This window comes from Haliotis rufescens, unplaced genomic scaffold (genome assembly GCF_023055435.1).
Source record: "Haliotis rufescens isolate VD_foot unplaced genomic scaffold, xgHalRufe1.0.p SCAF_60, whole genome shotgun sequence".
Lineage (NCBI taxonomy): Eukaryota > Metazoa > Mollusca > Gastropoda > Lepetellida > Haliotidae > Haliotis > Haliotis rufescens.
Genome location: NW_025964335.1, coordinates 2,274,856 through 2,288,354, shown reverse-complemented (window position 1 = coordinate 2,288,354; position 13,499 = coordinate 2,274,856). Strand labels below are relative to the sequence as shown.

Sequence of the window (13,499 nt, the reverse complement as noted above, 5' to 3'; positions counted from 1 at the left end):
GAAAGAAACAACTCATTTTAGTATCTGAAGTAATCCTTAACTTATTATCTTAAAACTCACCTCTAGTTTTTACATAATATTCAGTTAGATTATTTACCATATCTTGTTTTGTGTTTGTACCCGTCGGGCACATCCCATTTGTGAAGCCGATGTTGAATGATGATGTGACACTCCCACTCCAAATAAAGGGGATAATAGAATATAAATATTTCAGATAACACTTACTGTTACCTTTAATAAATCTTTTCCTTGTTGTTGTTTTTAATGAATAAAAATAGCTTTTTGGGGTGATTTTTTTGTATCTAAAGATAGTAACCCGGCATGATGAAAGGACAATGTATGAAACGATGAAACAGAAGCAACATATATAACGGAATACGGTTGGTCCTTATAGCCTTCTGTTCTATTTGTAGGAACAGACTAAGCAAGAATGCTTCGCTGTGAACTTAATTTTTTCAGTGAAACCCCTATCAAAATACTACCCTTGTTTCTCTTTTCAAAGATTCTAGTTTTCACCTGTTTTGTCTGGTTTAAATTTAACAGTTTTTATTCAGAAAGGCCATACGCCTTTCATACGACAATTCACTGCAATAATGATGAGAAAAACAGATTGAGTTATATCATTGTAGATACAATTACTGGTAGCTGCATATTATATTTTGGCACTATTTACCACGAAAAGACCAAATCATGAGCAAATTTAACTGAAATGTAAAGTGGCTACTCTTTATATTTATTTTCTTATCTTCCTTGTCTATAATCATATGACATTGCCTATGAAATTTGAATAAATAAACAAATATTTTGTTTTCCCATACCGACTGACGATTGTCGTAGAACAAAGATCGTTTCTACAATAGAGGGCCTCATTAGTAATATTTGAACTAATATATTATATTTTGTAAACGCTTTTGCTGGCTGTGACCTAGGCAAACCATGATGTTTTTAGAAGAATCTGCTTTGTTTAAATCACAATCACTGATCCAAACATGTGCGCCAATATGTTAATCCTTCAATAAGATTATCTTATCGTGAGAAGAAAGGTGCCGTTTATGAACTGTGCGTTGCGACTCAACGTTCAACTGAATTGTGAAAACATTTTAGTATTGGGCAGAGACGTCCACATTATACAAATTCTCACTTCCGTTTAAAAAATCCAAAATGCATATATACTTAGACGTCTGATGGCCAGTTACGTTTGAAACGCGTTGAAAAAAGGCTGTTCATTATCTTGGATCGACTTTTTGCAATGGAAGAGGCATCACTGCATGGAATTTGGTCAGAGTCAGGAGAAAGCTCAGGTAAGACCAAATATCTACATATTTATTTATGTAAAGACATCGGTTTATTTCTGTGTAAATCACCATATAGAGGAGATACATTATCGTTCGATATTATTATATTATGCAAAACATCACACATAAGATTATGAAATGTTTTCCCTTTCTGAGATATTGCTCATATCTGACAAATGTACATACATTGTAAAGGAATCGTTTAGTACCATATACATGAATATAGAAATGTAATGACTACTCTATTAACATAAGACGTTCGATATAGAGTTGTGAACGGACCTAACAATTTACATCTACCATCTTTTATTATCTCTGTCGCAGAAAGCACACTTCGTTGTGAACTGCAGTGTTATAGTGAGAACCTTTGACACAGAAGACAATTATTTCTAAAATATGTTCTAAAATAACGTATCGCTTTACCGTATGCATGTACATAGTATAACGTTAGTTGTTATCTATTAGATTTTTGATCCCCGTACATTGCTAAAACTGCACAATGCGACACCCGGGTATACGACTATTAAAAAACCTCCAATACAACAATGTTGATAAACAAAGATTATTTGTGATATCTACAAGCAGTGTCACAATAAAACTGAAGATTTTGATTTTGTATCGCCTATGAAAAGTAATTTATTCTGCAAACATGCAGTGCCACGGAAACTCTAACTATCTTTTATTAAGAAGCTGCATATGTGTTATTTCGTTTAAACAATTTGTAACTACAGTTTGAATCCCCTTTTTAACATGGACATATTATACACTTGATGAGATTGTTTGCGCGGCTCAGTTCTCAGTTCACATGTTTGACAAATGGCACTATAAAACGTTGGTAAAAATATCAAAAACAGCCTTTTTAATTTGGAATAGTATATGCCCAATGACGGTTTGGCAGAAACCACAAAAAAGTATAGATTGTCAATAACATGTCGCACATACCGGGCCCTAGTTCAAGATCAAAGATAATTGCCGCCTTGGAATGTCTAGCGGAATGATTGACACCTGTTATCACTGTAAATGTCTTGTCAAGGCTTGACTAACGATGACTCAACGCCAATTTAAAGAGGACATTACCACATGTTTATTGATAAACATTGAGAATAACCATAGACAGTATGGCGCCGCTTAATTTGACTGTCTGCCGCTTTCACACTGATTTGACAATATGCATAGGTAACACGCGTTACTGCCGCATGAGTTTGTTATTTTCTATGATGGGTAGTGATACGTGTGCGATTTATTTGCAATGAAACTTAGCCAATTCTCTATGACATCGGCATTTGTGCACGGGAACCACGGCGTGTATGTTTATTTCTCTCAAATCGTAAACGTAATTATTAATTACTACAGTCACCTACTACAATATTTTGGGTTATTTGTCATTTGGATATTTTCTTAATAACTTAAGACAAATAATTGATATATGAATTATTTATATTAATATGAATTCAGGCTCTTGAAATAGAGTTTATTAACATCATTCCTCTATTTGGCTGGCATTTTGAGTAGATTGTTCTGACTAAATCTAGTTCCACCATGCAAACTACATGTTTTCCTCTGAATTTATAATCAGTATCTCTTCAATTGTAATTATTCTACCTGCGTTTTATGTTATAAGAAAACCGAACAGTTATCATCATTCGATAGGACAAAGGCTTAACTATGCTTCTTACCCAAACTACCAAACTAAGTATTCAGATGTGTGACCATATCCCTACAAACACGCTAAAACCAAGCAATCCCATTTCACTTACATATTGTTTGAAACACATGCTAGTCAATCGCAAAATACTGATTCGCATTTTAGATTCAAGGTAAGCAATGCATTATATACTTACAACATATTTATCATGTTCAATTTAAGGATCCGAATACCAGATCGACGAGGAGGACAAGAGTGACACATCGTCGGAATTTGCCACCAATTACCAGGTATTAATTGAAATAGTGAATAGATTATTCACTGATTATCCGGGGAAGTTAACAATTTTTGATTTAAACAATATTTCATTCGGAAATAATATAACGATACAGAATAGGGAAAAGGTGAACCGAAAACTAAATATCTATACTAAGTCTAACATCTTTCCTCTTACAATAATGTACGCAGTAACTATATTCTAATGTAAATGAATAACATTTTGTAAAAAGGAAATACAGTGAGACAGTTAAGTAATGTTGTATCATTTATTTCGGTTTCTTCATGTCCCAGGAAACTATACGCTGATCTCTTGTAATAGAGTAACATGAATGTTTTATTAGTAGACTGAATGTGTGTCTGTATGAACTGAATTGTATCATCATAGTGTTGACCCAAAAGGAATATCGCCAAGGTGAACGAGACAAAAATATTGAAAAAAATCATAGAGTAGGTTAGGAAAAAAAGACATGGGAAAAAAATCATAAACAATAAAATCTGTATGCATATCAGTTTTATTCAAGTAACAACAAGTGATCTGAAGACTAAATAAATAAAGTCCTGTTCTGTTCTGAAGACGCCGTCATGATTAGTTGGCGCCAGCCTAGACTGTCCAATCAACGTGAATATACAAACCGTGATGTTACTTGACCAGTTGATGGCACCTGTCAAACTCAAAGTGCCCCTGGTCCTCCACCCACCATGTGTAATACTTTAGCGCACTTGAACGTTTTATGTGCAGCTATATCACTGTTTGGCTGAGTGATGAGAGAATAAATTTGGTCGTTTTTGTTAACGATCGTTTTTATGTTCAACCTGGTAACCTTATAAGTGACTAACTGTTTTATCATGATGAAATGAAACATAAAAAAATAATCAGAGGGAATGACGGTCGCATTTTTCGCATACATGTCATGCTCACATTAATTTCATGATTTACTCAAGATAGATTTGAGCAACGATCATGTTTGGGTAAGGGAGATAATTTTGTCTCCGCTTGCAATTGGTTTCAATCGGACGAGCAGCTCCGAGATCGCAGCTTGACTGTTCGGTACGGCCGAAACGCGGCATCCATGTTGTTCACGCTCCTTAGATCACGCGGCCTCATTGGCCTGACGAGACATAGCTCTACATGCCACTATCGCTTTGCTTCAGTTTCTGCCAGTCTATACCTTTCTTGAATCAATTAACGATTTCATTGTCAAAGTGGTCTGATTTCAGTAATGTTAATGAAATCGGTGTTGTAATATATTATAAACTTGAACATTGTGCACATCTGTTATACATCTGTCAGTTATATATGTAATATTCATATTGTCAGGGATTGTTTTACTAAATGTGTTAACACTTATATCACCCGTTTACATCATCTGCTGCTAGTGTCGAAAACAAGTGTTTGACGAATTCAAGTTTTACCGCATAACCATATTGTGGAAACATTTTAATTTTGTATTTGGTCTCATCGTAGAGTCCAGTCAAGCGCAAGAACAAAATCTTGAGACAAAGGGAAGAAAATGGAACAAAGAATAGATTAGGAAGCGGTCCAGTTGCCTCATCTACACCTATGACAAGAGTTTACGACTTTTCAGGTATTTCTTACCGAACTTTACAATAATGGTTCCTAATTAGTGGCCAGGTTGAACTGTTGAAATGTGTCTGTGATTGCAGAAAGTGTCTCTCATAACCTGTAATGGGTTGTTCATACATAATTGTTTTAAATAGATTTTATATTGTAAATATGAGGTGAGACTGTAATAAAATATCTGTCTGTAATTACGACAAGTAGGACTGACCGTTAGCTTTAGCAGTCCACGTGAAGCAAAAAAAGTATAACGTTTGTGACTCGCCTGCAGTCGCAGATGAATTTCTTTACCTTTTTAAATGTCCAGGGCTCAATCATCAAAGAAAAACATGAACTGTAAATTATTGTGCATGGCAAAATGTATATAAACTTTGCAAATGTATGCAGTCTAAAAACTATTATGTTCGAGCAATAAAGCACGTTCAAGATAACTGATTCATATATTTTCATCAACCCAAGCCCATTTCTTAAATTGTACTTTTCTATGCAGATGGAGAAGATGACGGTCAGGACTTACTGAGAAGAGCCTCAAGCTGTAGTATGTATTTTCATCAAACACAATTCTATGAGCAGGTTCATGAATTTTCTTGTCACATTCGTGTAGTTTAACATGTAATTTGCTTTCATTTCAATCAGAGATTATCGTAGGTATGCTTAGACACGCAGTTATTTTCAACATCTAAATGGATATTCATAAAGATAAATGAAATCCGTATCCATCGGCGATCAATGGTATGTAGTGCATCGATGTGTCTGCAATTTGCTTAGAAAATAGCACTCATACGGCATCTGATAAACAAATTAATGTTTCAGAGAAACAAGCTGCAATTCAAGCTGAGACTCCTCGTATGAGACAAGGTATGTCACACAACGTATGAAATGATTTTTCGCATTGTATGAATAATCATACATTTATATGATTTTGGCACATCTTTAGCTGCCACAAGATACGCGGAATGACACAGGAGGAACATCTCCATTATTGATAAGGATTGCTTAATCGACATTAAAATGCCCTAGCTAATGATATTCAAACACTCATTCGTCAACACCAATTACATTCGACCAGCAACAAGATCATTTAATGTAACTATCCTTTTTATGTTTGCCGCTGAGGCTTGTCTTATATTCCAGCGGGATTTCAAATGACTGCAACCTAGTGCTTATAACACTTCAGATTGCAGTTGATGGCAAAATTAGCTTACTCTTTTTAATAAGAATATCAAGGAGGGGTAGTTCTGTTTGGCTCGAATATATTTTGAATTTGATATTTGAGTGCATATTTTGGAGAAGGTTGCACTTGAATTTTTCCCAGAACGTAAAACGGTCATCCAGGTGCTATGTAAGTATTTAATGTTTCTCTTAATTACAGGAAAGTCAATCCCCTATGCGGAATTTCTCCAACTCATGAGGGTCATGGAAGGACGACTTCACAGGGCCATTACAGATTTGAAGGGCGAAGTCGGCGACCTTAAAAAGGAAATTGGAAACTTAAACAGCGAGGTTAGAGACCTCAAGAGCAAACTTACTGAAAAGAATACACAGGTAAGTGATGATAGTCAACACTGTATTCAGTTTAAAATGCATTCTCGATATGATTTATCGTGTTTCAAGGGGAAAATTATAGTTAAATATATATTTACGTGTCATTACAAGGAAACATTGATTTTAAAAATTGCATCCAGCCAGTGTTGGATCATGCGATATAACAGTAAGTGAACTAGTAGGGCATACCATGATACGTTTCACCGTCAATTTTCACTATATTTGTATTTCCAGGTTACCGCCCTAACTGCAAAAGTTACACGTTTGGACAACAGGGTCCAGGAACCAACACAAACTTCGACCAAATCCAGCAAAGTCAGTACAAACATAAGGGTAAGATCCCAGCAAAACATCAAAACGGCGGATATGTGGAAAACCGTGTTTAGCGACCGAGATTATACAGCTCGTTAAACGAGGGCAATCAACATAAACTATGTGTTGTTATTGGGAAGAAAAACACCATAACGATTGTTTTCCCGATGTACTCGGCACTAATAAGCGGATTAAGGTTCAATTCAGATACTTTCGGCTTGAAAGCATTCACTTTCTTTATCTAAAATAATATTTGGCATGGGGGAGATTGCACTAGTGTAATGATAAAACACCACTTTGTTTACAATCAAGTTGTAAACAATCAAGTTGTAAACCAACGCATGGACCTGTTACTGTTGTGGTACGGTATATTGTAGACATGGAGCATAGAGTGTTTTTGTATGTTGGATGAGTGTGTTTGGATGAGAAAGTGTTTGTATGCGTGAACGTTGTGTTTGTGTCCAGAATGGTAAATGCGTATGAGTTTCGTATGTACCCCGGTATGCAAGTATGAAAGTAATTATGTCTTGAGTGTATGTGTGTGAACGTTACGTAAATTTGTGCATGGAGGTATCTGAGTGAGGTAGGTATGTTGTGGTGTGTCCACAGAGGTGGATGTGGGATGCAACTGTATTTTATTGTAATTTTTTAATTTTTTTTAAATGGCCAGGTGTATCTATTTTAAATAGCTTGGGTTCAGCAATCGCATTAATTTCACGATTTACAGTAATCGATGCGTTTCTCATAAGACAATATCAAGTTTCGATAGATTTATCTCACAGATAAAATCACCAATATTGATTCTTTCTATTGTCTGTTAACTATATTTTATCAATTTTCTTCCTTAGGCAGCATTGAAGGCAGCGATCGACCATGCTGAAACTGAGAAAGGGTGGACTATGGAGCCTATGTTCACGTAAGTATCGTAGTGTGCAGTGATCATTTTGGAAAGGACGATATGTTCATTCTGTTACAATCATTTAAATAATTCGAAAATATCATTTTTACCATACTTGACAACCATTTGTTTGGAGTCGACTTACACCAGGAAAACGCTGTGGCATTGTAAGCACTATTTCTGTTGATATGTGTATCTTTGCGTCTGTGAGACCGAGTATGTAACCTATATAATTATTTATCTCTTTTTAAACCCCTATAGGTTTGTCGCTGGTAAAAGTTAATCAAAACTATCAAAAGTCATATGTAATTTATCTTTGTTTCACTTATACTTTTATTACAGTACTTTTTATTCAGATGAATAGATAGGCTTGTTTTAAAATCTTATCGCATTTTTAGTGTTCATTTTACCTCCATAATCAATGAACGAGTCGCAAAGTTTTGTGTGCCTCAAGTTTTTCTGATAAAATTGGAGGTACATCCGAAAAAGACTGTTACGCAATTTTGGCAAAAATAATATTTTCTTAATACCACCACGATTACTTCTCTTCCATGAATCCCGTTTCAGTAGAAAATAGTCATAAATAAAGTCTTAGGAATCTTTGTAATGGGAAATTATATGAGACAGTCACATAAATATATATCTTTTTGTTATTTTTGTACCAGAAAACTGTACCACCAATATATCTCAAATCTAAACGAATATGTCTTAATTATGCAGTGAAATTATACCTAATAATCTTGCTTCTTTTAGTTACTTCAAAATAAGTTAATAAGTTCATGCTGAAGTCGTTAAAGAAGATTATATGTAATAGTTATTGGCATATGTATATTTCTGGTCATATAATAAAAGTAAAACATTTGTTGCAGGTTGGAGTCCGCACAGAATCGACAAGTTGTCAAATACATCTGGGACTTTTCTAAGGTGATAGCTCCAAGCATGACAAAACAGGAATTTAAAGGTATTTTTAGCATTTAAGTGTATTTCAAATGCATGTGTCCGTCATGTACATTTTTAAAACATTTCAATTCCATAAGTCAATGCAAAGGTACACATGCCTACTAGTGGAAAGATTTAAACCTTTTTTCAGTGTTTTGAAATGACTTATCTATGATGCGTAACATTCCCATTAGTCTGTCAGGAAAGAATTATATGCAGCATTCACAGGTAAACTAATGGTTAAAGACTTGCTGTACACTATTTGAAGATATGGAAAAAAGACCGGTATGTTGCAGTTCACATCCAAATAAGGAAAGAAACATTATGTTCCAGATGGTATGACCAGGATCATGTTAACGAAGAAAGAGAAGCTATCCCGAACACGTAACGGAAAAGAGAAAGAACACACGGACGCGTCCAGAAATAATTCAAGGAAACTGACGGTAAGTTGAAAGATTTGTGTTGCTGGAGGGATTAAATACCCCCTTAGGATATAAAATTTGGATTATTGAAGATGAATTTTGAGTGAAGCTTAACTTGGGCAAAGTAAGGCCAATTGTTGGAAGTGTTTGAGGTGTGACTTTATATAGGCCTGTTGGCCATGGCCGCCGAGTTAAAAAATAGAGAAATTTAGAATGAGGCGAGTGGCGCCTTATTAATATATAATTAAAAGGTGCCCAGTGGAGTAAGGTTATAGGGAGAGGTGGAATTTGGAATACATATGTTTTTTGCAGAATTAACAGCAGGATAGATTAGAATAGAGAATTTTATTAGGACAACCGGGGTGTATAAAAATTGGTAAATTGCCTGCTTTTAATATTTACCTATTTACCCTTATATAGTTTACACCCCGGGTAATTTTCTGTTGTTTATATTATGAGTGTATATATATACATAGTGCCCCAGGTAATTTTACAAGTATACACTACAATTCTAAGACGGAAAGGCCGTCATGTGTTGTCTAGACTGTCCAATCAACGTGAGTTAACAAACCGTGATCACTTGACTAGCATTGAATAGCTTGTCTATAATGCCCACCTTTGTAACATGTCAATATATTGCTTTGTCATTATATCATTGTAATTAGTGCTGAGAAAATGTTGTTATGAACAGTGGCACGACCATCACCCGACACCTGTATATATTCAATGTGTTACGTGACAGACTATTTCTATTATCCCCCAGTCTCTGTCTTGTTAGTTAACGCCAGAGTCGACACACGCGTAGCTCAGCTATTTTAGTCAGTCTTCTAATGACTGGGACAACACACACGACTTGTGTAACTTGTTTATAATTTCAATCACTGTTCAGAAAACATTTGTGGAGGTGTAATAAACCACAGGCGCGAAAGAGATTTTTTTTTAACCTTTAATATGAAAGTATATATTTTACAAGAGCTTTTTGCCAGTCTAGCTACCACTCGCTCGTCTTCTACATAAGAGTAAAAGTGGGGCACATCTCTGCCGGTATTCTTCCATGTATTCGCATAACAGCTTCGAAATAATATTTTGGGCGTCCATTGATGCACATATGCATCGGAGAGTCAACTAGGACATTGGCAAATTAATTCATGTAAATGCAATATCATCATACAACGTGTTTAGAAAATAAGAAGAAGAAGAAGATTCCAAGCGATGCTCCCGAGTGCTTTGCCGGTACTGACGTCAGTGGTTAGGGCTTGTGGTTTTGCACATTAGTAGATAATAGAATCCAGTCAATATATATAATATCGTTTTTTAAGTCTTTCACAGTATTTTAACCTGTGAAATAAACTCATCATCATACTTATTAAGAGGTGTGTCGCTAATCACCTCGGGATATCTTTGATATTCCATGTATAACTTTGCTCTGACTTATTGAATTTCCTATTTACCTGGCTTGAATCAATTCATATACAGAAGAGTAAAACGACTGAACCTGCATACATTTTAAGCGGTCATTGATCAAAGGATATTATGAGGCGTACTACTTTTTGTTTGTCAACATCACGCCTCGAAACATTTTATAAAGTAAACCGTGACTGTTCTGTTGTTAAAATTAGGTATTACTGAAACGGATTTTTGAGCAGTTGTCAATATATGAAATAATAGGTCATGTGTATCCATTAATGCCCATCCGACGGATATGTTTCCATTACCAAGCCTAGTAAGGCAAGGTTGCCTGTTGTCCTCAATACTATTTTGTGTTGAGCAATACGATTTAGCAACAAAATTTAAAAAATCATTGGCTTGCTATTATATGCGTATGAATTTCTCTTTTAACAGCAGGGTTTTGCCCGGTCTCAGTAATATTGAATTGTATAAACGTTGTTAGGTAAGGTTTAAATCTTACCATTTCTTGGTAGTTATTATTGTCGTTGCAAGAAATTAATAGTTTCTTTAAATGTTACTTGACGAATTTACATTGCACCCTCAATGTAAATGTGTTGTCAATATATTCAAATAGTTGAAATCATTTCCTAAATAACTAATGTTACACAAATAACACTTTCCGCCATAAAAAGGTACATAACGCCATCTTTCTACCTTTATAGAAACCCTGAGCGTCACCCAATGACCCTAATAAATCTGTCACCCGCGGCCGCATGTATATGCACATAGAAAATTGGTTAGAGGTAGATATGCCACAAATACAATTACAGAAACTCTCAGAATATGATAAATTAGGAAGCATTTGTTTTTAATGATTTAAAGAATGGTTTATCTCAAATAAAGAAGGCCAACAGACAATGCCTATATGAAGTTCCCTCCAGACAAATTCCTTCCACATAATTTACTATTGCATCTCAGAGGACTGTACCTTTGGTACTGAAACAGATAATGAACATTACCCTGATAAAAGTAACCACAACTAGAAGATAAATTATGAGGAGCAAATCTATCAAATTTGTAGCCATTTATTTCACTACGTTCTTATCTAAATGTACTATGTACTATCCAATTCTTTCCGTTACCAAATATTCTATATTGATGAGTTACATTACTATCGATCCGGACTTTCGTTGTCAAACATGTTAAATCGACACAAATTAGCCTCGAGCAGATCACCACTCAGCTGCCCAGCCATTCCACAGAGATTTTTCTTAAATTGTTCTGATAAACAAAACCAGAATATCGGAATCGTAACTGACATATCTCCCTTACTTGCGATATGTTCCAATGTTGTTAGAAATGTCGTGTCATTTTAAAACGTATATAAATCCAATCATACCTTCAGATCATTGTTGTAACATGTCTTTTGGTAGTATATTTATCTATACTACGAAATGTTTCATGTTTCATACTCTGTGGGGAGTGACTAATATTCACACCAAGTACCAGATAGATAGTTAGGAATGTAACGATGCGTATAACTATAGTTGCTGCAATTGCTTCTCTGAAATGAGAATAAAATGTTTCATGTTTGTTATTCCTGCATTAAAACGTCTTAAATAACTCCTGCTTGTACGCAGTGAGTTTTACTTTAGGAGTTCAACTGCAAATAATATGTACTATGAGTTGTAAGTTAATGTTACTGAAACTTGAAGATTATCTGTAGACTTCTTTTTATAGATTTAGATATATATTTCCTCCCATTTACAGAATTTCGATTTATAGTGACTCTAAACACAACATGCTCAGGACAAACTATTCTACTGAAGTAATGGGCACATTTCTGTTTTGTCTTCGTTTTATTTCGTGTTTAAGAAAGGTGGGTGTTATAAAGTGAACGGTTTTGCTTTCAGAAAAGCAGAAACCGTGTAACTGGCATTGAAAAATCCGAACTACCTCATCACACAAGGACCAAGTACATTCGAGTAATGAAAAAAACGCAGCTCATGTCGTCAGAAGAGAGTTCGGTCGACGAGGATGGCAACCGGGTCTTCAATGTGAGAAGGAGGGACTGGGAGAGTCATGAAATGAGGGCCGCTAAAAAAGTGGCCGACGAGACATTTAGTAAAACAACCAAGACAGCAGCGTCCATCGTACCACGGACGAGACGAATTACAGGTGTCTCGTCATTTGCACCACCTCCTGCCTGGTTGCAGAAAGAAGACAGCTGGGTCAGCTCAGCACTGACATACCATGGAGTAGTTTAGAATCATCATCATTCATATCCTCATCAGAACATGCTTACTTACTTACTAAAAGGGGTGTTTTTATAGGTTAGGAATTTTAGGGTTTATTGGCAGCTTGTTTTTTGTCCTTTTTTTTAAATGCGGCCAAGTAGGCCTGGTTTGATTAGATATATGCTTAGTGCTTCAAAGGTTTAAAGTCATGTAGGGGGTTCAGTACAGTCATGTGATTGTTGCAATTTAGTGAGGATTGGAGTGTTGTTTGGTCTGTGTTGCTGGTAATGTGTTCTATAAAGTATTGAATAGGGCGCTCTAAATGTAAATGTCACACGGGAATAATACGTGTTCGGGCGTTTCTTTTTAAGTTGCAGTGGGGGTATTTACCGGTTTGGTGGTTTTTTTAATTAGGTGTAGGTGAGAGCTTAACTTAGTGTGGCCTGTTTGTAGTTTGGTTATTACTCTGTCAATGTTTTTGGTTTTATGATGGATATGTTTTTTTGAGTGGCGTTTTAGTTTGCAATCATATTTCTGATTGTTATTTTGCCGCTATTTTCCTTTGAGATACTTTTAACTTCTTTTTTTTTATTTTGGTAGGTTGATGCTTGGGATGCTTACTTCTTCTAATTTTAGTGCTGATTTGGCTGCTTTGTCTACATGTTCGTTGCCAAACACCCCAACGTGGGCAGGGATCCAAACTATTTCTATGTCTTTACCTAGTTTACGTAGATTGTTGGCGCTTTTATCTGTTGTATTAGTTTGGGGCGTTTTTTGTGGTTTTGTTTTTATGGCCTGGAGCCCACTTAATGAGCCGGGATGCGCATGAATCACGGTCGTCAAAACGAATATATTTACCAATTATATGAAGTCAATTAGCCAGTTCAAGAGACAATACCCTGGTGTAATTACGTCGCATGCCTCTGGTTCACGGTTCGTCTGATCTCCCGTCATAAAAC

At 35.6% G+C, this 13,499-nt stretch overlaps 1 protein-coding gene and 1 long non-coding RNA gene across 2 annotated transcripts; both read left to right on the top strand.

Moving 5' to 3' along the window:
• Positions 1 to 1,475: 1,475 nt before the first annotated feature.
• LOC125375865 lies at positions 1,476 to 4,736 on the top strand. Its single transcript, XR_007218830.1, has 2 exons — positions 1,476 to 3,230; positions 4,685 to 4,736. It is a non-coding gene; the product is annotated as an uncharacterized LOC125375865 (long non-coding RNA).
• Positions 4,737 to 4,743: 7 nt separating this feature from the next.
• On the top strand, positions 4,744 to 13,236 carry LOC124122382. Its single transcript, XM_048386771.1, has 9 exons — positions 4,744 to 4,805; positions 5,289 to 5,336; positions 5,612 to 5,656; positions 6,171 to 6,343; positions 6,578 to 6,676; positions 7,504 to 7,571; positions 8,423 to 8,514; positions 8,826 to 8,935; positions 12,217 to 13,236. Exons 1-9 carry the CDS (start codon positions 4,781 to 4,783, stop codon positions 12,568 to 12,570), a joined length of 1,014 nt encoding a protein of 337 aa, XP_048242728.1. The 5' UTR covers positions 4,744 to 4,780; the 3' UTR covers positions 12,571 to 13,236.
• Positions 13,237 to 13,499: the final 263 nt, after the last annotated feature.